Source organism: Choloepus didactylus, chromosome 6, assembly GCF_015220235.1.
Source record: "Choloepus didactylus isolate mChoDid1 chromosome 6, mChoDid1.pri, whole genome shotgun sequence".
Taxonomy (NCBI): Eukaryota; Metazoa; Chordata; class Mammalia; order Pilosa; family Megalonychidae; genus Choloepus; species Choloepus didactylus.
In genome coordinates, this window is record NC_051312.1 from 129,291,564 (window position 1) to 129,318,170 (window position 26,607).

Genomic DNA, 26,607 nt, shown 5'->3' on the forward strand with positions numbered 1-26,607 from the left:
CCCACCATGTCCCACCCCCACCTGGCCCTCTCGTGCCCAGAGGCATGGAGCAGTCCACACCTAGCTCCTCCAGCCACCCTTGGCTGGCACAGGTTTTAAAGGTATTGCAAATTTGGGAGTGTGAACATTTTCACGTTTGGCTTAGTAATTTTTTCATTTGCATGTAGGATACAGAAACCAGATCCCTTTAATATTTTCACTATGATAAAGAAACCACAAGGTATGGTGAAGAGAAAGTAACAACATGGAAGATGGATTAGGGTGTGGGATCTGAGCAGGAAAGCTTTCTGTGTGTGGATCCCACCAAAGGTGGGAGTACCTCACATTCTGTGCCCACATCTGCTCTCAGTCCAGGCCCACTGACAAATAAGGCTCCATCCTCAGGGAATAGAGCCTTTGCTTCCACTGGACGAGGTTGTGTGTGTGGTATTTCATATCAGTTGGGGACCAAAGGCTTCCTCCTTTTAGCCCCTACCAAGTAAGTCTCCAGAGGTGCCTTGGCAGCAGAAATGGCTAGGTGATATCAAGCCTTTGTGGGCGATCTGTATTTCTTAAGTTGATTGAAGCCTGTGAATACTAACTTTGATGTGCTATGTTAACCATCTGGAGACATTTTGCAGTTGTTGTCAAAAGGTTGACTGAGGTCTCTAATGCAACGCGAGATGTTGATGGAAGCTTAATAGAGTTTGCCAGTAGCACTGCTTTGTGAATGACAGCACCACAAAAACCCTTGGCCCAAGATATGGCAGCTGTATGTACTGTTTGAATGAAGGTGGCAAGGAGTAGAATGTGAGTTGTGCATTTTGTAACAATTTGGAAAGCATTTGGGTTGTGTACACAAACCCCAGTTGGGAAACTTTGCCCTGCCAGTCACATGTATGTCATTGATTTATTCACCACTTATTCACTGTGAAGAAAGCTCTTTTGATTTAGGAGTTTTGTACTTCAGCCTCATTCCTCAATAAGCAATGTGTATGTTTCTGTGTGCCGCATGTGTATATTTGGTTTTCGACCTAGGCCAGGCCTACATTTCTAGGAGTCAGCCTGGGTGCCCCCAGGGTCTTGCTCAGTGAGGTATTCAAAAGGATGAAGCCTTGAGCTTGTCTCTTTGTCTTCATATGAGAAACAATAGGATACTTTTGTTTTCATGTTTTTCATACCCCTTGCCATTGTGAAAAAACATCAGTCACACCCCTCACATATCTGTATTCACATTTAGGTCCCTTTATTTATAAACCCAATACAGGTACGCATATATGTAACTATGCACATATGAAAACATAAGAAAGAGGGAAAGAAGAAAAAGTCAAGAATATTTACAATGTGAATGCTGTTTAAAAAATTAAATTGGAGACAATGCAGAAGTTGGTGAGTGGATAGGAGAGGAAATGGAGAGCAAGGGAAGAAAAGAGGATACTAAATATGTGGGTGGTCAGTCAGACAACCACCAGATGCAGTGTTTTGGATGAAATACAACTTGTCTTAGTAGAGCAGCATTTAGTCATCAAAGACTGTAATGGCAGGAACACAGAGCTGGGAATCCAGAGATCAGAGTGGGTTCATTCAACTGCTTTCATCAACTTTTTGAAGACCCACTGATGTGCCAAATGGGGCTGGACCTGGGGATGCACAGATGGAAGACAAGGTCCAACACTTGCAAGGCTTATAGGTTTAGGAAGAGTGCTTGAAAGCCTTTTAAAAGCAAGGGTGAGTGGTAAAGATCCCTATGTTATTCTAAATTAGATTCTGCTTTGATTGTGGTGATGAGTTTGCAGGTCAAAAAGGGAGTCAGGTGTCCTAGAACTCATCAAAGCCATTTCATCCACAATTGATTGAATCACTATATTTTAGGAGAGATGAGGTGAAACTGTAACTTCACCACCATCCCCTCCTCTGACATCTTGGAAAACCATCTGGTCTGTTGTCAGTTCACATCCCCACCCTACCTCTGAGAACACCCTCTGATCTGGGAAGGAGAAACACAAAAAACACTCCACAGTTTTCAGAGGAGGTGTTCAGGCTTTTTACAAAGATTTATTTTCCTTCTCAGTTACATCTTAAGATATGAGACATCTGTAAATCCCCCCATTGTTTGGTTTCTGGGTGTTTAATTTTTGTGGATTTTCTCTGTGGTCATTGGGAGGGAGCCAAATTTTGCTTAACAAATTCCTAAATGCAGATACAACAAATGCTTTCCAAATGTTTCTTCTGTACCATAAAAAATACACCATTTATTTCCCAGCCTGTTGAGGAAAGCTAGCGAGTCAACCTCTTATGAGGCTATGTCCTTGATGAAAAATTAATAGCTGGAAGGACATGGAAGTGATATGCTGTGTGTTGGGTTTACCAAGAATTGTAAATTCAGCTTTATAGTCATGCTTCATCTTCTCTAAACTTCTCAATAGACCTTTTTGCCTGACAGTGTGGTAGGGGTCATTGGCAAGATCACAAAATGTTATCTCAAGCATATCCTGGAATGTGTTTTCCTGGCTGCCTTGGATTCACAGATTGCATATGTCAACATATCTGGAGTTGGAAAGTTTGCAACACTGGTATTTATCACACTCGTGGGTGGAGCAGGCCCGGGTGTGAGCTGCCGCCCACCTGGGGTGACTTGAAGGGCATCACCTCATCAGGCTCCCATCTGTCCCCAGCATTTCCCCACTAGGCTAGGGGCTGCCCTCCCTCCTATCCTACATGGCCTCAAGTTCCATCATTAGAGTCATTTCTCTACATCAGGAAGTAAGACAGCGTACGTTGTCCTCCAGAAGCCACTGTGAAAAATCTTCTAGAAGGAGCATCACGTTTTTCTTCTAGCTTGTAACCGAACACAACCCAGAGGGAGGCTGTGGGGTGGAGGTGGGATGCGGTGGCGGGGATGAGGGAGCTGGGTACCAGTGGGTAGGCCAGGCCGACCTGGGGAAGTGAGCTGTGTGGCAAGCTCAGGGTTGAAAAGAGCCTGGGGGCAGCTGAGGTGGAACTGCCCTGCCATGTCTGTGTCATTTCTGCTTTTTCGCTTTTAGCTCTCTCTGTCATCTGGTTCTCCCTCCCCTGCACCCTCCTTTCACTACCCCAAAAGGGATGCGATCAGCAACAATGAAAGAATTCACTAGAGGGGCGTGGGTGGGAGGAATACTATTTTAGAAAAGTAACTATATAAATACAAAGTCAGGCTCTGAAAAGAAGTTCCCTACCAGAAACAAACAGGAGATAGACCATACAGATGAAATCAGTGCAAATACGGCCCTTGCCTTACAAATTTCCTCCTTACTGCTTCCTCCTGTTCTCTCGGTGCCTCTGCCTTAGAAGAGAAAATGAGGAAGGACAGATAGGATGTGAATCTGAGAGAAGGAGAAACAGAGAGACAGAGAAAGGGGCCAAATGGAGAGAAAGATTTGGGAGAGGAGTAAAATAACTCAGGAGAGGGAGTTCCTCATGGTAGACCACATAGCTGGCGAATCAGTGTGCTAGCCCTGAAGCTGCTCTAGAAGCTGTTTATAAGGAAACTTCTCTAGCAAGAAAATAGGACGACCTGGTCTTCACTTGCCCTTTGTACCTGGAGCAGGAAGCTGCCCCTGCTGCACCATCTCCAACAAGGCTCTTCCACCTACGACAGGCAGGGGGTTTGTCTCCCCACACAACGCCTAGGTTCCTGCACTTAGGAATGATTTTGAGTTCAGGTGCACATTTCAGTGGGAGGAAGATGGAACAGCCTTGACTCGTGGAGCTGTGCATCCAGCTGGTCCTGTTGCTTTTCGACGGAACGCCTTCATCCTGGAGGCCAAGTGCCAAACTGGTTCAATTCTCTGCTTGTTTGCAAGTTCCTGACGAACAGCCCAGTTTTGGGCAAATGCAGTGTATCCAAAGCAAGAGGGTCAGCAGGAAGAGCTCAGTAAAAAAAGGAAAGACTAACTTACTGAAAGCATGTAGCTCTCTTGTGGGCCTCAAGACAGTGTTTGCTGAGTTTCTGAAGAGTGAGGAACCTGGGGATAGAGTCCAAGGGGTGAAGCCTGCAGGGAGGACTTCAGTGAGACCTCCTTGTCCCACGTCAGCTGGCCTTTGAAGTGCTAAAGTGCTGGTGACCCACCTTTGTTTCTGTGGCCAAGATGATACCCGCTTGCGAGAGCTGATTGCCCACATCTCTTCCCAACTCTGCATTCAGCTTAAAATTTCATGATCAGAGTATTTACACCATACAAATTGACCTCTGCTACAAATCAGGGCTCCCGCCCCTGCACCAAGAGCCAGTTGATAAATATTTACCAGCACAGGACCGGGCAGGGAGGGAAGCGTGATGAAACTTGCATTGTATATTTTAAAACCATATGTCGTGACTCATTTTGAATTGTTTTAAAGTCTAGTCTTGTTTTCTGTGAGAGCATTTGTTTATATATGTAACCCACCCCCCCCAAACTTGTTGATTCGTAAGTAAAGAATTCACCATCCTTTAGCTGTGAAGTAAAATGAGAACACATTTCCATTTTCAGGGTTTGTTTAAGAATTTTGCAGCAAGTTAAAGGAAATCATGTATGCTCAGCTAAGCAATTTGGTGTCTGTTGATAGCCAAACAACCTGGAAAATTATCTTTGTCTCAGCTCACCCACTGTGTAAGGGAATGATGCTGACAAGCTGGCTGCTTGCAGAGGCCTATTGTGTGGGGCTCGGTGGCGCCATGGCAAGGGGGAGGCAGGTATATGATTCAGCCATCGCTTGCTCTGTCTCCTCTGCTTAATGCTGCTGCCAGACCGTCTTTGTGCAGCTTTTCTATCAACATTTGGGTCACTTTTTCTCTCCCACCCCTCAGGGGGTTGTGATAGACTATAGACAATCACCAGTAAGATTGTAGAAAGAGCCTCCTCCAAAACACAAAGAGATTGCTAGAAATATGAGGATGTTGGAAAATTCCTTAGCATGAAATGTCAAGATTTCCTTTGCTTTTAAATTGCTTTTAAATTTTTCAGATGCTTCTCTTAAAATACAGAGACCCTTGGCTGTTGTGACAGTGTGTCTTTAAGAGACATCTTGGAAAATGGGAGAAAGTAGCCTGTGATTCAACTCATTAATATACTAGAGGCTGAGACCGTTCACGTTTATTCTCTACGATTTCACAAACAAAGAAAGTGGGGGGCTAGAGGTTATGTGACTTTCCTGAGACCAGCATGCAGAGAAAGCACCCAAACTGCCAGGTAGAACAGGGGCAGCGGTAACATCTGCCGCCTCTGCTGCCGCTCTGCCTTCTCCGCTCACTGGTGTTTACCGAGCGCTGACTGTGGCAGGCCGTGTGCGGGACCGGCGACGTGCTTCTCATGTCATCCAGCACGCGTTGAACACCTACTGGGGCGCAGGTATCTGCCCAGCACTTGGAGGATACCAGGAATATTAAGGCATGACCCTCGCCCTGAAGAGGTTTACCCTCTCATCCTGGGAACAAGAAATACCCTAATGAAAAGATTGAGTTAAGTGCTCTGGAGTTGAAAGGCAGAAGGCACATTTGTTTGGGGCTTACAACTAGCCCCAAGACTCCTTCTTTATGATGCGTTAACTAAAGAATGGAAATGAACTTCTAGAGGTGAAGGCTATGGATAGGGTTTTTCTTAGCATGAGACTTAGTGCTAAAAGAATTACAGAGCATTCTCTGAAAAGAGTTTTCAAAAAGACTATTTTCTGGGCAGCTAACTCTGGGGGAAGTGCCAGGTCTCTGCAAGGCTCAGGCATGATGTATAAAGGCACATTGCCAGTGATAGACTTCTCTGCAGTATCATAAGTTTACTTTCTTCCACCTACTCCTACAAATAAACAGCAAGGACCTGAACTTCTAGTAGAAAAGGTAGGTCCCATTTGAGGTCCCACTGAGTAATTGGAGGCATCATGGTGCAAGAGAAAGGAAATGGGCATTGGAGCAGAATAAACCTGAGCTCTCAAACCCTAGCTCCCAGCTCCACATTTATTAGCTGTGTGATGGTGGGCAGTTCGCGTAACCTTTCTAAGTCTCAGTATCCTTATCTGTAAAATCTCCCAGGGAAAGTGGACGTGAGCTTCAGTCGCTCAATCAGTGAGTATACAAAGAAGGTGCCAGTGGGTCTAAGAGATGACATTCAGCTTGGCTGTTGTGTTAAGTCTAGGATGGGAGCCCCCATTAATACTGCGGTTTCTCTTTACCATTCGGTATGGCTTCAAACCAGAATAAAAACATCCCTGATCAGGAAGAGCAAGGCCCATTCTTCTGCTGGAGCTTCTTTGTCATTTTCTCTGTTCAACTAATACCGTAAAGATGAGTTTCTAGAGCCTAGGCTGAGAGACTGCACTTAGAGAAGTTCGCTTCTGATTTTTAAAAAGAGGGAAAGCTGTGTGTCTGGTCTGAGCATGTGTGGTGTGGGAGACTTCTGGGCGGCCTCTCGGGCCCCGTCATTCTTTCAGATCCAAGCTGCCCACTCACCTGCTGCTTAAGCCAGCTCGGCATCCTGAGCTGTACTTGGTGGGCCTTGGACCTGAGCTCCCATGTGAGTGTGAGTGGGCCTCCAGTGAAATGGCCAGATTTTCCTTAGGAAGAGTGTTGACCATGTGCTGTAATCCAGATGGCCTTCCCTTCTCCCACCAGAAGGAGGCCTGGACCTCTGAAGCAACCAGGTGTCCTGCCAATGCTGTGCTTGCCCCAGCCTCTCTGTTCCCCGATGATTTAATTACGTTGGCAGATAGCCACGCGGGACTCGACTGAGGGGTTCTGCTCCATTTTTGACATGCTGGTCTCCAAAGTTTCATCATTGTTTGAATGGGGCCACTTAGCCACTTAAGCTTCAAAAAGTATTTCCTCAAATAGACCCCCAGGGTACATCCGAAATACACATGTCAAAGTAGCTTACTACTGCATAAACTTATGGAAAAAAAAAAAGAAAGAAATACAGTTTCTTTCTAGCTCCTTGGTTTTCTTATAGCCCTTGTTGTAATGATGTTATTTGGTAAAACACAGCTTACTGTCCTCAGAGTTATTCATAACTCTTCCCTGAAATCCATAGGGATTGCTTAACACTTGAAGAAACATCAAGCTTTTTGACTGTACCCGAAGGGGAGTAAATGCCTCGATAGAAGAATAGTCTGTCTTGCTCTCTATTTCTCCAGACGCATTCTTCTACCTGACAGTAATACGTCCAGGGTCAGCTAGCAATGCATTAAGAAAGTACACGAGGCTCAGCATTCTGTTGGTCAAGCAGGAGCTGCAGGGAAGCAGGTCTGCGGACTCACTGCACTCAGCACCCATCGGGGCTGCCCTGATGGTTCTTTTCAGTGCTCTCATGCGATGGAATTAACAGCTATCTGCCACATGCTTTTTTCTACCTTGTATTGTAGCTATTAATAATACTAACAATTGCCATTTATAGATGCCTACCACATACTCGGCTCGCCACGTGTCATTTCACTTCATCTTCACCCCCACCCTATGACACACATGTTACTGCTGTCGCTGTTTCCCCAGAAGCAGGAGCAGCAGCAGGAGCTGAGGGAGGTGCCCCCTTCCCAGCTGAGAGGGTGGATGCAGTGTGACCTGGGTGGTCTGCTGAATAGGACTTCAGTCAATAGCAGAGGGTCCAGGGACCAGGGTGCCCCTCAGGTGGGAGCTGGCAGGAGGTGAGCACCCCCTAGGCTGGTGGCAACACTGGCTTTAGATCTCTTGCCCCATGAAGGTGGGGCGTCTTATGTCTTGTTGGATCGGGGAGGATAGGCTCAGAACTAGGTGGGCTTGAATCTGCAGGTTGAACCCCTAACTATGACCCCCACCACCAGCTGGACTGGGACAAGCCAGCCCAGGCAAAAAGATGGGAAGATTGGAAAAGTCCTTGATAAATGACCAATTTGGTCCCAGTCATACAACAATGGAGGTAGAACAGACCTGAAAAATCAGTCCAATCCCTTCCTCTTCAGTGAATAAACTGAGAGCTGGCAAGGTAAAATGACTTGACTCATCCTATGGGTGTTTTAGGGGCAATATATGTACACACACACACACATTTTTAGAAAGATTTATTTTGAGGGATTGGCTCACATGAATTTCCTCTTTTTTGTGAAACCTAGTTTTTGTTCTTAAGGCCTTCAGCTTGATTGAATGAGGTCCACGCATGTTATAGAAGGTAATCTGCCTGACTTAAAGTCCACTGATTGCAGTTGCTAATAGCAACTACAAAATACCGTCACATCAACATCTCTAGTGTTGGACCAAACACCATCGCCTTACCAAATTGGCATATAAAATTAACATCACAGTGGATAAAGTATAAATGAAAGAAGGGGTGCTGTCAAGTGGTAAAGAGAATTTATCAAAACCTGCTGAATATAAAACCAAGTACTAAATACTGTGAAATTGCAAAACAGTCCCGACCTTGCTCTAGATAGCTTATAGTCTGGCTGCTTGGTGTGATCCTCTTATGTTCCTCCTTTCTTCCAATTTATTAGTTTATCATCTCCTCAATATTGGTGACAATTTCCAATTTTGAGACCAAGAAACTTCCAGCTACAAATTATTTAATCAGGCAGAACTTGAGTGTTGAGAACTTTCCTGTGTTGATAAGCCAGTCACTTGGGAGTCAAAGAAGCCCCCAGGTAGATGAGAGTCCTCAAGATCGTGAGCTGGGGCAACAGGCTTTGCTGTGTAATGGTAGCTTGAATTACTCTTGATAGTTTAAAATAGAGGGGGAAAAAAGGGTTTGTAAGAAAATGTATTTATTCATTTTCTGCTATATTTCCTACATGCAGGCAATTTGTGGGAAGTTTGTAAGCCATAGGAACGCATGTTGCAAGGTCAGAAAGATCAATAATGGCAGTGAAAAAGGCATCTGCATTTGTGCAGTAGTTATGAATTCCCAGAATGGGGGAAGAGATGAATCACCAAATCACTTTTTCTTTTAAAGTGAGGCATGTGTTATGTAAAAAAATCATCACATAAGCATGGCAATATTGAGAATAAATAATAATCTTTTACATACAAGAGGAGTATTTTTCCTTTGGACTCTGCAGCTTTGAAAGCAAGATGAATTCAGGAGTGAATTGTTTGAAACAATTGGAGATTTCCCTTTTTTCTGATTCGGGAGGGGACTGAGAGGCCTAGTTGCTGTTCCCATAGAGGTACGAAATTCATCAGTATAACAGAATAAAGGTGGGAGGCAGGTAGTTCCTTATACCGTGAACAGAAAACTTTCTGGACTAAAAGTGTGCTATTTAGTGCTGGGTATCTTTTTTAGCTGCCAGTTTGAAGATACCATAGCAGTGATTCCTCTTGTTTTATGATTTATAAGCTAATTCAGAATTTCTAAAGTCTTTTTATTTCAGAACCCCAAAGTTTCATTTTAGGATTATAGCATCTGACTCCTCATACATCCTCTAGCCTTTCTTTTCTCTTAAGGATAACAAGGATCTGCACAGAATTTCCAGAATATGTTTCTCACAATGGATCCACTTAGCAACCAGCATACTCATCTGTGGGGGCTTTGCATGTGGCTTAGACAGGGAACATTTCAGGCTGACCTGCTTGGCAAAGCAAGTGCAAGACTGCTGAACTGATCAGCTAGTACTTACTGAGACCGTCCACTTGTAGCATGCAGGTTGCTCTCCTGGGCTCGATGAACCAAGGGTAGAAGAACCCAGGATGTCAAACCATATGTTAAAGGGCAGGGTGCCGAGTTGTAACTTCCTGTCCTTCTTTACTTATCCATTTTGATTGCAGGGTATATCCAGTTTCAGAAAAACATGATTGTTAAATGTTTATTGGTTTTGAGAGCATAAGATTATACTTTCTAAAATGCTAATGTGACAAGCTTGAAAACAAATGTATGACATGAGTATCTGCCAAGCTGCATCACATTCTTAATGTGATAAATAGCAAAGTAGGCAGGGCAATATAAGAATGATTGTAAAAATAAAAAAATTTCAGGCAGGGACTTGAAGAGTTTAAACAACTTGGACATTGTTTGCTATTCATTACTTATCCTGGGTAGGTTATTGTCCCAGCTAGTGATTCCAGTCTGGATGCATATCAAAATCAGCCAAAGATCATTTTTAAATTAGACCCACCCGCCCCATGCAGAGAGGTATCGAATCAGAATCTTCTGGGTGCATCAAGGGAATCTTTATTTTTATAAACAAACTTCCCAAGTGGTTCTTAAGCTGCTAGCCTGATACAGGTCCATGACCTGCATTTGGGAACCATTAGACTGCTCTGAAGCTCAGAAAAGAAAAGCCACAAAAGGATCTTCAGGTTAATTCAGCAGATATCTTTTAAGACATACTCTGTGCCAGGCACTTTGTTGAGCATTGGGGATACAAACACTCAGTCTTCTCAGAGTCCCGGCATTTAAACAGATGTTAACACATTACATTATAGAGCAGGAAGTGCTGGGATGAGGGCACAAGCTACTTCCATGGAGGCACAGAGGAGGGAATGATCTTCAAATCTCTTTACCTTCAAATCCCTTCCTCTTATGGTGCTTTGGCCTTAGAGAATCTTGGGGTTAGATTTTGACAGTGAAGGCCAGGAGGCAGAACCAGATCAGTCTTCTAGCTGCCTGGGTTGGTTTTCCATGGAGGGAAGAACCCGAGTGTCACATTTTGAAGGCATAAGGGAACCCCTGCACTCTGTTCCGTCCAGTCTGTGCAGATCCTCTGTGCAGGTAGTAGAGGTTTCATCGACGGTCTGGGCCAGAGCATCTGAGTCCAGAGCAGATAACGGGGAAGAGGCTACTCACACATAGCCTGGGTATGAAGCTGATAACTCAGTGGATGGTTCCTGGAAGGCCGTGAGAAGCAGTAGGATTAGCTTACAGGGTAGCTTCTTACTGAGGCTCTTATGAGGTCATGAGTCATCATGCTGTACCAATATGTCACCCAGGTAGCTTCATCTCTTTTCTTTATGCTAATAGCACTTTCCTCCTATACTGCAGTTCTCAGCTCTCCTCCTGGACCCGTTCTCTCCTTTGCAGGTTTGCCTCTTACAGCTAGTAACTAGGGAGCCCCCATTGTGAGAGGGGCCCTCATCTCTGAGCTGGACAGCAAGGCCTTTCACTGACAGGCAAGGATAAGTTACCCTTGTTTGGCTCCAGCAGATTTTGCTCTGTGGGGAAACTAGACCCAACCCTCTCAACTTCAGGCTCAAGAAGTCTGGGTCATTCTCCCATGTGACATTTCAAAAGGATCTTGGTGCAGGTCAAAGGCCAACTCTAGACTTTAGCTCATTTTGGTCATCTGATAACCTTGCCCCAAGGGTTCAGGAGAACAAGACAGTACACAGAAGGTAAGAAGTCTTTGACATGGTAGTCAATTTTTTTTTTCCCGCCTTATAACGTACCTAGCAGTTTTGGGGAAAAGCTTGGATTTTTTTCATCACCTCTCCTTAACCAGGAAACAAGCACATAATTCACAGTCCAGTGACTCTTGAGACTGGTATTGTACAGATGGGGCATTTCAGTGTGCATCTCTGTGTGTGTGTATATATATGTGTGTGTGTTGGTAATATCTTCATAGGGTCTTCAAAATGTGTCATCTTGCCTGAAAGGGCTCAGCAAGACATGCTTCATAAAATGTGAAGCTATATGTAATCCCCATATAGAAAAAGAGGAGGAATAGAGTAGCAAGTAATCAGTTCTCTCCCCAGAGAGCTGGATGAGATTTGGAGACAGACTCCTTGTCCCAGAGGAAGTTGAACAACTGCTGCTGGGATTGTCACCTCTTTTTCCTCTAACCATTTACTCTGGCAATTCTGGCCTCTTAGTAGACTTGGTTGTCAGGTTGTCACCATTTAATAACTTTCTATCAGATACTGGCAGCTTTAAAGGTCAAATAGTGATGCTGACAGCTATGACTTGTTAATAGAATTAAAGGCAACTTGCCTTGTTATAAAATAAAGTACATTGCATGAACAAGGGGTTTGTGTTTATATATACCAGTGCCTTTTCTTTTTGGTCAAAGTTTATTGCTGTTGTTGGGCATATAGGACTTCTGATTGTCTTATAGGATATTCAGAAGACAGAACCTGAGAATCCTGCATCAATATATCATGGGCATTTAGGTAGGGAGAAGGTGACTAAAGGGGAGCAGTGGCAGGGACTCCACTGGATATATCCATCGGGGTCACGATTCATTATGAAGGAGACCAAAAACCCATTTCAAAGAGAGCTGCTTCGCAACCTCCAGGAGTGCATAGTCATCGTGATGGCAGTTGGGGATTTCTGATGGCAAGTGAATGCATTCCTGCTTCTCAGCCAGCAGCTATTACAGCACTGGCTGGCTGAATAATTACAGCCTTGCGGCATGGAATTTGTTTGGGAAGAGTTTCTTAGGGTGATATAAGAGAACTGAACATTAAGTTTCTGAGCACAAAGCACTGTTATCTTGTGTGAACTCCACTAATTTAAATCTTTTCAGATTGATTTTAGGGCTTCTTTGTTTTGTAGCTATCAATCTGGTCTGGAACAGAAACTAGTTCTTGTGACCCAAGTTTACCTACTGTTGAGGCTGATCCTATTTTTAAAAAAAGGAAAATTCAGTAACTGGTGACCACCTACATTTTAAGGACCCAGTTTTCCTGGGTCACTGACTTGGGACTAATTTGAAAGTTCAAACGGGTAGTTCCCAGAGGGTAATCCAGTGTCCAGGAAGATGGGAAAGATGAAGGATAATCTGTGTGTACATGTGTGTGCGCGTGCGTGTGTGTGTGTGTGTGTGTGTGTGTGTGTGTGTGTGTGTGTGTGTGTGTGTGGTGTTCTCCCCTGCCTCCTGCCCGAGTCCCTTATATCAACTCGGTGCTAGAACTGCCAGGTAGGATCACCGTGGGCATGGTAAATTTCCATGGCCAGGAAAGGAGTTTTGTCTCCTGAAGATGGGGGGATGTTTTCCACAAACCTTTCCTGGAAAGTGGATTTGTCTCTGGGTAGGTTTTTTCCCTTTCATTCAGATAGCAATACTAAGGATCCAGGAATAGGAAAGTTTAGTTACTTAGTTTTAAAGTTGCTTCAGCTAGAGAGTGTTCCCTTGAGGGGCGAATTAGGAAGCCCTGCCGTTGTGAAAGTCTTCTAAAGGAAGATTCCACCATTACATGAGTCTGGCTTGTGTTTGCTTCTTATGGGCGAGCCTCCTTATTCACCCCTAACCTTTGAATTGGCTCCTTGGGAACCAACTCAGATTTTAGTCCTTGAACATGAAAGCACATTTTGACATGGTGCCAATGGGGGGGACAGTCTTTAATTTCACAGACTAGGAATCAAAGGCTTTACTGCGTACTGGATAAAGCAAAGTGAGTTTGCCAAGGACAGTGGGGTTTGGATTCAGAGAGGAAAGGAGGCTAAGTGAATAATGAAGGAACTTGAATACACATTCTACTACAAAACAAAACCCAAACACACAAACAAAAAACTGTAATAGATCTCACAAGGATCTCATTCCATATTTTTACTTTTGTGGCTAGTTAGCAGTTCTTTAGGGGTGGAGCATTGTTCTGGAAGGAAGGGCTCATAATAGCACATGGGGACGGTCTCAGCTATCGGGTGGGAACGTCATGTGTTTGGTTTTGTTCTCCCCAGTTCCCTGCTCCCCACCAAGTGGACCATTTTCCCCAACCCTCCTGACAAACTCTGCTCAAGTCTTTGATTCATTGTGGGACAGAAAAGACTGATACCATCCTGGAGTGCAGCCAGAGCCGTTGCTATTATTAGGCACACAAATCATAAGGTAAAGATACTGAGAATGAAGATGGAATGTTGGTGATCAGCCCGGGGAAGGGGCAGCTCCTCTGGGTCCCTGAAATCACCCTGTGAAGGCAGAAGGGCACCCTAAGTGTGGCCGAAGGACTTTTAACTGTGAGTCAGAAATTGACGTAATGGGTAATTCTACAAATGGATGCACCAAAAGGTTGGCAGATGTAATGCCACAGACTCACAGAATGCGGATGCCCTTTTGATGTGCCAGCACTGCCGAACAGCCACCATCTGCTGCTGCCCTTTCTCCTCTCCCCTCTTCCCTTCCACCCCAGGTTGTGGCTGCCCTGGGTACTAAGTTCCTGATAAGCTGCGGTGATAGATATGCCTTTTGAGCCCTTGTCCTGATCAGTGATGGAGAGCTGTAGGTGCCGTGAACAACTTTTTGTTATGCCCTAACTCAAGAAGGGCATGGTTGTTTCCCAGAGCTTTGGGTGTACTGGAAAATTATTTTTGAAGTGGCTGGGCTTTCATCTGCTCAACCCCCTATAACTTAGTTCTATGTGTTATTCAGCAGGTCGGGAACTGTCTCATTGGTGGAGGGGGCCTAGGGAATGGTCTCTCTACCCTTAGGAATAGGTGGGAACTCCAAAAGAAATCTCTTCACCTTGGGCACTCTGGAGAGGACCAGAGCACAAGTTGAGCAGCCACATGAAAAAATCCAATTCAGAGACACACCCTGTGGAGGGAAGAACCACTCACAATTTACGTATCATCAAGAATAATTTTAGTATCAACATTTTAGTAAGGGAAGATATGGCTTATCCAGAACCCCGATCAGAGATCAGGAGTGATCCATAGAGGGAAAAACGCAGCTTGCGGCCTCTGGCCTTGTCCTCATTGGCCGCCACCACCAGTGCTGTGTGCTAGTGGCAGCAGTGAACAGGCAGCAGATGAGCATTGGGGTGGGGCCTGTTGATGGTGAGAGGGGGCCTCGAGAGGATTCAGTTCAGAGAAGAAGGCAGGGCCACACGGCAGGGAGAAGTGTGCAGCTGGCGGGCTCAAGGATTCAAGGAACTTCAAATTCCAGCCTCTGTTCTGAATCGGTATCTCCCAGGGTCTGAATCAGCATATTTCCAGGTAGGGTTTGGATCTACTTATATGCCTGCCTGCCAGTTCACAGAGCAGGAAATCAACCCCATTTTCATGAAAGTTGACTTTGAGAGTGAGTGACTTTAAGTAAATTCATACATAAGAGCATGGACTCTGGAGCCAGATCTTTACTTGGGTTCAAATCAGGGCTCTACCACTTCCCAGCTGTGTGACCTTAGGCAGGTTACTTAACCTCTCAGTTCCTTACTTTCTTCATTTGTAACATAGGGTAATAACAGTACCCATCTCATAGGATTGTTGTGAGGAGTAAATGAATTAAATAAAGTGCATAGTACAGTGCCTGGCACATTATAGTCAATACAGTATGTCTTTGTGAGGTTGAGGATGGTGGTGATGACGGCAATGACAAGAATTGAGATTACGGGATTTTTCACTTGACGGGAACCAAATTTAACAATTCTTTGCTCTGGTTATTAGAGTGATTGTAAGCCTTTGTATTCTCAATAGCCCAGATGTGCTTAAAGCTATGAGCACATAAGGACATTTTTGAAAGTCACAGGCAGGCTCTAAAATTCTCAGGATGAAGTTGCATGCTGGCATTCTTTAAGTTTCTATTTTCTGAGTGCAAAGAATACAACATCTGCAAACAACAGCTGGACAAATATTGAAAGATGTAATGCCAAGTTCTTGCCATGTTGGCAAAAGCTCTTGGGAGGGAGGGGAACGATTCCCCTTGTATCCGTACCTTTTTTGTAGCTGGAAGAAAGAACTGCGATGAGTCATTTTGTCAAGGCGAAGTTTTAGGAGCACGGTCTGAAGAAAACATTGTCAGGGGCATCCTGGATGCAATCAGATAATATGCAGCAATTTACCAAGAAGGCCTGGCTTATCAGGGGAAATTGATGGATTGTAAGTTGCTTATCTGGAGAATCTTAGCTGAGTTCCAAACATCTATTGCATCCTTGCCCTGTGTTTCTATAATTCATCTTCAAGCAGAATCAGGGTCTCCCCAGAGAAGGGAAACAGTAAGGAATGAGAATAGGGGGTTAGGAACCTGGGCTTCTGCTGAAAAGTGGCCCTGGTATTGGAAGTACAGGTCATTTTAATCAGCTTGTGACAGCTGGTAGAGCTCACACCATTTGTCCATCTTGCTTAGCTACAGTTAATGGAGCAATTGTCAATATCTGATGACCTGATCCTCTCTTTGGGGACAGAGGTGAGACCAGGGCAAACTGGGCAAAGTGCAAATGGTGAAATAACTGCTGAGGATACCCTAAGAAAATGTGGCACAGAAGCAACAGCAGACCTGGGGTCAGGAGTCAGCATGAGGGACTGATCTGATGGCTTCCAAACTTTGCTGCCCCTTGTGTTACTTATCTGTAAAATGAAGAGATTGTAAATTATGCATCAGGGCCTTCCTAGCTGTAACCTTCTTTGTTACTAAATGGCTCTACAATCCTGGTCAAAATAAATCAAATGAGAAGGGGCTGCAAAGCATTCGTGCCTTCACCACTTGTGGGACTACATGATGCTGGGGTAATGTCTACTCTAAAAGGATTTCACTCCCATCCTGAAATTAGCTCTTTATAGACCACATGGGGCTACTTCTGAGTTTGCTACTTTGGCAAAATCCAGTAAAATGCGGAATGCATCTTCTTTTATGAGACTCTATTGAAACAAGCAAACAAACAAACATGCTCCTTTTTGTCAAAGTCAGACTGGATTCCCTCCTGGCTGTGTTTTTGATCTGCGTCTATGGTGTGGAACTTGTTTGATGTATGCCCCTGCTTACTGCCCCTTTGAGTAATTTCTTCTGACTACCCATTAAAAATATGCCAGAGGGGGCCTGGTAAGAGCTGTGCACTTTCTTGGGGATGGGGGTTTGGTGGTGGGAGCGAGGGCCAGGGGAACAGCATGATTCTATTCCTTCTGAACAGATTAAACCAAAGCATTGATTTTCTTGCCCTGTGATCAGAAGCACAGGACACAGTGTGATGTGAAATTATTCAAGTTTTCTAACTGTTAGCTGCTACTTGCTAGTGGGGGCAACAACCATGGTTTGAAACTGCTGGCGTCTTTCTATAAGATGAAACTATCTGATTTTTAGAACCGGACCTAATGAAATGCTAATTCGACCCAAGGAACTTGGGAGGCCAAGAGAGCCAAAGCCTTTATCTGGCTTGGCTCAGTGTTCTCCTTTGAAGTCTGCCCTATCAAACAGAGCCAGTACTCTACCTTATTACTCCTGCTTCCCAGCAGCTCATATAATTTAGTATGCTAAGAAATAGAGCCTCCTGCTCTGGAAAGTTCGCTTCTGTGTTTGGCACCCAGAGTTCCATAGGATAGAATATTTGGAGTCATGGGAGATCATCTAGGCCTCAGTTGTGCAGTGATGCTGAATACTTTTTCATCCTTGCTATTACACCATTATAATATATTGCATAGTGTGTTGAAGAATTCCAAAGCCGTATGTGCCTTCCCCATACCTCCCCCATGTCACTGTGTTTGGAAGAGTCATGGGATTTGGGAAAATTAAAGAGAATTTTTACCAGGACTACTTACTGCATAGTTTTGGATATGAAACATTGCCACTTTCGGTGACTCTGTTAAAATAAGCCTTGGAAATCTGCTTGGTGTATGAATGTAAAGAAACCAGCGTGTTTTTCAAGTGACTTTAATTAAGAAGTATATGCATAATATCTGCAGCTTGTCTGTATGTCTTGTCTTCATAGCAGGAAGCTCTGGCTTCCCCATTCTAACGATACAAAACATGAACCCACTACCACTACTGAGAGGCGTCTGTCCCTCATTCTCCAGTCTTGGATTCTGCTCCCACACATCTGCTGGGCTGTGAGTTATTGGTCCTGACCAGGAAAGACCACAGCATTCTTGAGGGATTTCCTTCACCCTCTGGGCTTGCTGACCTCTTGGGGAACTCCAGGTCTAAGGGCTTTACACAGAGATAGGTATTCCTAGGGTTCAGTTCTGTACAGATCTCCATAAACTTGTCTCAGTTAGCTTGGAAATCTTAGCTAGAGTACATCTGGGTATTTGGGTTAAGAGGGAAATTAGAATTCTCAGGATGTATGTAAATGGGTCCCTACATAGGCTCAACAAAGAATTAGCAGTAAAATCCTTCAAATTTGGAGTACCTAGCCCTTAGTAGGATTTCTAGATGATTTTAATTGGTGCTGTACCAGTTTTGAGCAGTGAGGCAGCCTCCAGTTGCAATTAGAATATAGTCTGCCATTATACAGAAACTGTAGGCAAAATCTGTAAGAACTATGTCTTATTGTTCCTTTTAAATGACATCTAACTTTTGGATTAATATTTGAAAATAAAGCAGACTGTCCTGTTTTCTTCTTCTACCCAGCTTTTTCTGTGCTGCTATCAACAGTATCTCAAGCCAGAAATGTAGGCCCACATGTCAAGTATGGGTGAGAACCTTCTGTCGTCCCTGATTGTTTTGTTTTGTTTTGTTTTTCTTAAAACAAGGTTCAGCTGCTTCTTGCAACAGTATCAGTCTGACAAGTTGCAGTATTCTATTAACACATAGAACACACAAACACATATGTTTGTACAGGTTCTCGGTGGATGTGTATCCACTTATCCACATTATGCATAGAGGTTAAATGCGTGCGTGCATGCACGCGTGCGCACACACACACACACACACACACCGTAATAGATTCTGGATAGGTTGATCCTGAATTCTTAACCATGACACTCTCTTGACTTCAGTTCTCATGATAATTCAGTTTTGTTATCATCCCCATTTTACAGATGAGAAAACTGAGGCCAAAGTGAAGTGACATGTCTAGAGCCACCGCATTATTGCTTTTTAGCTCTGATGGAACTCAGTCCATTGTACCTGTTAAGTCTGACCAGCAAGTAAACTTTCCTAAATTAATGTAGAGAGTAGAACTGTGCCACCTGACCATTGAGTCATTTGGGATGGTAACTTTATTTCAATCCATACGGTGAATGAACCCTTGCTTCCCTCAGAAACAGGACCTGAAATAATTTCAGGTAGGAAAAGTGACACTACTATAGGTTAATCAAGAATAATAATACATAACAAGTATAAAATGCTTATTGTGTGTCAGGAACTATTCTTGACTTATATTGACTCATTTACTCTTCCCAAAAACTCTATGAGGAAGGTTCTGTTTTTCCCCATTTTACAGAAGAGGAAACAGAGGCACCAAGAGATTAAATAGTTTGGCCAAGTTTGTACTGCTAATAAGTGTTAGAGCTGAGATTCAAACTCAAGCAATCTGGCCCCAGAGCCCATGGCCGTACCATCCTGCAACACTCCCTCTTTAGTTTTGGTCTAACATTAGGATTTAGTTTGGTAGGTTTAGCAGTGAACCTGCTCTTTAATTTTCCTTGAGTGTTTTGCTAATAATGAGAGCAAACTGTCACAGGCAAGCACTGGGTCCTTAGTTACCATCCTCGCAGTCTGAACATCAGGATTTCCTGCGGGTATGGTAAAATGAAGGATACTTGAGCATTCAAGGGTACTGGGAAAATAAAAAAATAACTTTTCATTAAAGTGGTAAAGTACAGCGATATTTAAGGATCACTTCTAGAACAAATAGTTAACGTAAACATATAACTGAAATCTGATACTTTTTCAAAAATCCTTAGCTGTTATTAACAAGTTCTAGAAAACTCCCTTACCTCACGCATAGTCACTGATCAGATTAGTCCTCTGTCGCTCACCCATCTCTTAAATTAGTCACCAGGGCACCTTCCTCAGATGTGTCTACATTGGCCTGGGGCCCCCTGAGCCTCTGCAGTCTGCCTGCCTCAGCGACCAGGGTCTCTAACCTCTTAATGAGAAGGTATTTGCAATTAGCCAGGGAGAGACCTTGGCTCACTTTCTGCTCTCAGCTCCTACCTCCTCAAGCACATTCGAATCCGAAAAGAAAACCAGCAAAATTAAACTGCTGCAAGGAGTTGCTAACTCAAGTGAAATCAATGAGCTCCTTTTTGAAATCAGAATAATTATTCTCTTTTGCTTTTCCTTAGCTAGAGTCCCACCTCTGCTGATAGATACCCTGGCATCGTTTATGGACTGAAATTTTAATGCACTTTTGCTTTAGCAACCAAGATGTTATAGTCTACTCCTGCTTTGGAGTTGGGAGTACCTGAAGCTATTTGTTCAAAGAGTTGACATACCATCAGTTTAAAAAAAAAAAAAAAAAAGACATTTAAACAGAAAACATAAATTTCCCACAGGATTATTTTACTTTCTAAGTGAGATGGAGAGAGGGGGGTCCATTCAGTTCTCAAGAGAACTTTTTTTCTGTTTCCCCAAGGAATAGAGTAGTGCGGAAGGAAGTAGCTGGAGCTTTGCACTCTGGCAGACCCGGGTTTGAATCTTGACTCCATTATTTCCATTACTTATGGCTCTGAGCTTCCACTCATCCATCTGTAAAATGGGAGTTATTAGACTATTGTCTGTGAGCAAAGAGGCCACCTACAGTTAACCAGGAGAGCAATGATGGCAGGAGCTTGATGGTAAGATTTTTGTACAAAGTCTCTGCTCTTTCTAGCCAGGATTTTTGGAGAGCAAATGGTAACTAGGTAACAATAGGTTATAACAAGCCTATTTGGAGTCAAGCAAAAGTTTGGTAGAATTGGGGTAGTTGTAGAGTGTTGGGGAAAGAACTTGAGCCTTAGAATGTGATGACTTTCGATCTTGGCTTTGCCACTCATGAGCTGAGTGACATTGGGCAAGTTACTTAATTTCCTGAGCCTCAATTTTCTCTTTTGTAAAATGGAAACACTCCCTGCAAGATGCTCTGGGGGATGAGTACCAGTTGGAGGCGCCAAGGAGAGGGCCCCAGATGGGAGTGACACTCAGCCCTGCCCCTGGGTCTCTGGATTCAGCTATGACAAGTAGGAATAGCTCATGGTGTATATGCAAAACAGGAGATGAGATACTTTTCCTGGGAGAAATGTTTTCATAAGTTTCCTTAAAGATATGAGTTAGTCCTGGTTAGGGAATTTCACTTCTCTACACAACTGGAGCAAGGTGAAAGTCAAGGTAGGAATTTTTATTGAAAACAACAAAAGCACAAATAGAGCAAGAAAGGGATCAGTGGCAAGAGTGAAGGGAAGGAGTTTTGAGTTTGGAGCAGAATTTCCACTTACCATTAAACCAAATATTTCAAGGCTTAGCATTTGGGGAGGAATAATCAGTCCTGTGCTGCAATGGAAAACCTCCAAGCGTTGGTTTTCAGAGTCCAGGTTTCCTGTGGCCCAGCTTTATCTCTGGTGCTTTGAGGGGGTTTCACTATCTTTTCCACACATGCAAAGGTCAGAAGTCTGCGTGCATATCTCTTCTTTTAAAAATTTTCGTGATGATAATTGCATGCATGGAATCGGGGGGCGCTGGGAATACCTTTGAAATCCTCATATCTCCTTTCTCTCCATGGCCCAGAGATAGATACTGGCCACATTTGGGTATGAGAACTCTTCAGCCTTGCCATGTTCTTCTGCCCCTTGAGCATCATGTTCTGTTTTAAAAGGGCTGAAAAAATGAAGACTGCCTTTCCACTTGGGATAAGCCTATTCTTCCCAAAGCAGTCAGAGCTGGGGAGAGTAACAGTGTCGATATGTTGGAGCCAGCCACTGATGCCCAGGCAGCAATAGGCCCCTCATTCCCTACGGAATGCTCCCCTAAACCCCAGAAAGGACTGTCACTCAGGAGATGGGTGGTATAGACCCATTTCTGGGCTTCACGGGCCCCCCGCTGTTCCCGTAGAAAGTGAGCCACAGAAGGAGACAGAAAAGGTCCTGATTTGGCCTCTGGATGGGAGGCGGTGGCCTGGAGCAGTCTCTGGGCGACCACCCAGGACGCAGACCCCGTGCTTCTCACAGCGCTGTGGGCCTTCGTGTCTGTTCAGTGTGATGCGAAGGTTTCAGTAATGGATGGTGCCCATGGAAGCACAGCATTGTAAATGTAATTAATGCCACTGACTCATATGCTTTAAAAAAGGTTTAAATGTTAAAAAAATTAAAATGTGGGTCATGGAAAGCCAAATACCATAGGGCCTTCTGAACTCTGCTTGTTCTGTTCTGTTACGCGACCGTGAATCCGAGCTTTGTTACTCGCGGTACCCAGCTTGTTTGTTAAACTGAACTGAAACATTTTACCCTCTACTCCCAGAGGCGGCACCGCACGATGGAAAGAGCGACGGCCTGGGAGCCGGGAGGCCTGGGCTCTGGGGCCACCTCAGGGAGGTCACTGTACCTCTGTTTCCCCATCCAGAAAATGAGGGGGCAGGGCTCAGTGATCTTTGTGACCCCTTCCAGCCCCCGCATTTTAGAGTTGAGGGGCACCTGAACTCCCAGAGGAGAATGACAGGAGGAAGCAGCGCCAGCCCTTGCCGGCATTTTATCCTGGTGCAGTCTTGTGTGCACGGGCGACATTCAGGAAAGGTGGAGGCGAGACTCAGTTCTGAGCACCAGATGAACCATCGGCCATGGCTGGAGCGAAGGAGAGATCAGCTATCCCTCGATGCCCGTACTTTCCCTTCTAAACCAGATGTCTCTGAGTTCTGCCTCCTGTGCTCGCTCACAGTGAAGAGTTGAGCATCCTTTCCCTGCCTCTGCCCCTATGCTGGCTCCTTCCCCTTTCCTCTCCTTTCTCTCTGCAGCCTCTGCTGGGTTTTTCCTTGCACTGTTTGTCTGTTGCTAGAATGGGGAGGAAGGCTGAACCCCCCGATAGCTGGGCTGCCCCTGTGATTCCCACTCCCCAGCCCTGAGCAGGCCTTTTGATTCCTTCCATTCTGCTGAGGCTGGTCTCTCCATCAAGTGAGCACACACGGGGACCTGCAGCAGCGCAGCCTGAGTCAGTCACCATGGCAACGAGAGTTCCCTCCATTCTGCAGTGAAAAGGAAATGGCTGTCGGAGGCGCTGGCTGAGTCTCTCTTACTAAGCCTTTTTTCTTCAGGCCCCGCCTTCAGATTGGGTTGAAGAAGCTACCTGCATTGAACCAAGGCCCATTAGCCTTTAGCTTTCAGATTTAGTTTCCTTAAGAGGAAGAGAGGCAAAAGGCAGTTGAATTTGAACCAATAGGCTTTTTTTCTACCCTGAAACTGGATTTTCATGAGGAGCGGTTATCTGCTCCAAGCAGATAAACTGGGAACAGCATGAATCCAGGGATCTGTGAGATCTGGCACAGTGTGTTTTGTCTTATCAGTGGAGTGGAATGACGGAGTATCTGGATATTCAAATAAATTCAGTGGAGGTAGCCAAGGAATACAGGGAATTGCACGGCGGGTAGACTGCCGAAGCTCGGAAGAGCGTCTGGCTAATTGGGGGGTGGCATTGGCTGCCGTCCTCTTCGGGAAATAGGTGTGCCGGCCCTGTTTGTCAGGAGGTAAAGGGGAGCATTTGTTTCACATCCTTTCCTTCAAAATCAGTCTGGATCTTTCTGTTGAATCCTTTTCCATGGTCATTAAACACGGAGGTGTGAGGAATTGTCAAGAGACCCCCATGCACATTTTTGGGGGTAGCAGGCTTCCCACCCACTCATTTTGGTCCTGACACAGCCTGTGGGACCCATCGGATTGATATCCGGAAGTGGCTGATTGGGCCGCTATCGCTGTGAATCCCAGGAGTGCTGCTGTTTGGGACAGGACCATAGCCTGCTCAGGAAACATTTAGGGCAGGGATCCCCCCAAACCTCCCAGAGGACCTTGCTCTATCTGAGAGGGGAATGGTGTGAGTTGTGTCCACTCCTGGCTGCAGCATGGGGAACTGTGGATAATTGGCGGTAACGAGTCCTCAGAACCCAACCAGCTTCCTCCCTTCACTCTTTCCTAAACTGAGCTGGAGGACACCACCTTTGAACAAAAGCTTGAAGTCTCTTTCTCAAAAATTCTATATTTATAATCTGGCCTTTCTCTTTTTTCAGTCTCTCTGCAGGTGGATATTGTTCCCAGCCAAGGGGAAATCAGCGTTGGAGAGTCCAAATTCTTCTTATGCCAAGGCAAGTGGCCTGCACCCCCGCTGTGTTTCAGGAGAACTGGCTTCAGAAACCCATCGGGCGGAGCAGAAGGGGTTAGGGGCGCTGGGCTGCATGTGTGCAGTACGCTCACACCACACCTGGAGTTCTCAACCAAGCTCGGTTACCGCGTTGATGGTGTGGCCATTCCAGAGTCAGGGAAGCTCAGCCCCCTGCCCTCCCCTCTAAGGCTGCCCCAACACAGTGAAATGTGGTAGTCGGGCTTCTACTTGATAATGGCAGAGGTCTAGGGGTTTTCTCAGGAAAATCAGCTCAGCTCCCACAATAGTGACTCATCCCCAGACCTCCTGCTCTGGATAAATCCGGAATTCTGTAATTGGCTCTGGAGAACAGTGTTGGTTCCAAAACAGTGCTTCAGCAGATCACTTTAAAGCTTATTTCTTAGGATCTCCCAGATCAGGAAAATCCAAGAAGTTTCAGAACTTGCTTGAAAGTAAAGTGAATACTGGTGTCTCATTAACTGTGAGCACATACATCCTGGGCTTTACAGGGCTGTCACAAATACGAATACTCTGTCCCATTGTCCCCACCAGAGCTCTGGGATTTGTCAGACCTGGTGTATCCTTGTTTTGGGTTTAGAAAATATGTCCCATTTCCACAGCTCAGATAATTATTAGAAAATGTCCAGTGGAGGAAGGAGCTTCCAATTAGGCCTCAGATTCTCTGCAGGTGACATTACTGGGATTCAGAACATGTAAGTACCAGAAAAGAGCTGAGCTAGGTGTAAACGGTGACATTTAGCAAGAAGCTTTTGTCAGGGAGGGGCCTTTAAATGCTCTCATGATTTGCGTTGGCTGTGGTGGCTTGTGGCTGGCGGATGCGTTCACTACAGCTTTGCCTTCATTACAGCAATTTAAATGATCTGGAGATGCAGCCGTGGAGCCCATAGCACATCTTGCAAATAGCGATATTTATTGAAAACATGATGGGCCCTGAAAGGAAGACTGCTTCATTTCCATACTAAGCATCTGTGCGGGACTGGGAGGTGCAGGCTGGGGAAGGGTGGCCCCGTGCAGAGATGCAGGGCGAAGCCATGTCGGCCAGATTCCTGAGCCCTTCACCCTGTTTCAGCTCCGTGTCCGGGAGAGCGAAGCAGCAGTCCGCCCCTCTTGGGTGCCTGGGGGAAGGAAGCATGGGTGATTCTGGCTGCCTTCTTTGCCATACTTATGATAATGAATTTGTCAAAGGCAGGGGGTGCTGAAATGACAGCCATGCCAGTTTGTGCAGGCAGATGCTAGAATAAAAGCGGTTGGAATCCTCACTCGTAGACTAGCTAGTGTCTCATCCTTAGCTCAGAACACCATAATCTAAGCCCTCAAAAACAAGCGGACCAGCTGGCTCAGACTCCTTTTGCCTCATTCTGTGAGGCATGTATGTTCCTAGCTTAGTGCCTTGTAGACAGTAGGTACTCAACAAATTTCTATTGTCTTTCCTCATCAGGGATAGGACCACTAGGAGAAATACCAAGTGGTGGTTGAGTTCTTCCCAAATTCTAACAAAGGTGTTGTGTGTGTATTAATTGAGCACAGAAACCAGAGCAGAGGCGCATGACATTCTAACTGAAGGGATCAGCCCCCCGAGAGCCGAGGCTTGACTGCCTGTTGTCCAGTGTCCCCTACGACGTACCCACGGTCACTCTGGAGGAGGCTTTGTCTCTTCACCTTCAGTGATTTGAACGTAATCTCTCCCTCCTTAGTGGCAGGAGATGCCAAAGACAAAGACATCTCCTGGTTCTCCCCCAATGGAGAAAAGCTCACCCCGAACCAGCAGCGGATCTCGGTGGTGTGGAACGACGATTCTTCCTCCACCCTTACCATCTACAACGCCAACATCGACGACGCCGGCATTTACAAGTGTGTGGTCACGGGCGAGGACGGCAGCGAGTCCGAGGCCACGGTCAACGTGAAGATCTTCCGTAAGAGCCCCCGTCCTCGCTTCCTCTACTCCCTGCCCTCTCCTTTGGCCGTGGTGACTCATGTACAGGAAAGGGTGGGATGGCAGTAGAGGACTGGCTGAGGGCTTGACAGGTTCCCTTTCCTCTCCCTAGGTCTTGTTTTTAATGGATCTAAGAGACCCCGAAACTTTTCCTTTTATTTTTAGCTTCTCTTTTCGTTTTTATTTTATATTTTTTCTTTAATTTTTATTGTGCTATCCTATATATGACATAACGTTTCCCACTTTTACCACTTTCAAGCATACAATTCAGTGATATTAATTACATTCACAGTGTTGTGCTCCCATCACCACCATCCATTACCCAAACTTTCCATCACCCCAGAGAGAAACTCTGTACCCATTAAGCATTAACTCCCCATTCCCCTTACTCCACCCCACCAGCCCCTGGTAACCTATAAACTACTTTCTGTCTCTGCAGCCAGTGTGTTTTAAATGATCCTTGGCCGACTCAGAACTCACAGTCCCAGCTCACGAAGGTCACACCTGCCTCCCCACACTGGCCTCTGTTCTCTAAATTCAGATTATACAGTTCCCAGGGGGCTGTTTGGGGTTGCCGTCCCCTTTCCCAGATATCCACCGACCATTTGACCAGCCAGGTTTTCCCTTATTTCACTCTCTCCTGCTGGAAACGGAGCCCAAAGGCTCAGTGGATTGGAGGATTATATCTAACTCTCCATGCCACTCAGAGCAGACAATTCCCATTGCCTCTGAAACCCTGTCTGGAGGTGGCATCTCATTAACTTGTTATCATGCATCTGTCCCCGTGGCCGGTATAATGGTGGGTGACAGCTAATGGAACAGTATTGATTGCCATAGTATTT

At 45.2% G+C, this 26,607-nt stretch overlaps 1 protein-coding gene across 21 annotated transcripts in view; it reads left to right on the top strand.

Annotated features, from left to right (window-relative positions):
- NCAM1 (neural cell adhesion molecule 1) overlaps positions 1-26,607 on the top strand; it is a 312,777-nt gene that overhangs the window by 227,278 nt on the left and 58,892 nt on the right. For all 21 annotated transcript variants that reach the window (XM_037841466.1, XM_037841459.1, XM_037841460.1 and 18 more), the window contains exons 2-3: positions 23,720-23,794; positions 25,527-25,745. In XM_037841466.1, coding sequence (XP_037697394.1) covers positions 23,720-23,794; positions 25,527-25,745 — 294 coding nt within the window. The remainder of the gene's footprint in view (positions 1-23,719; positions 23,795-25,526; positions 25,746-26,607) is intronic.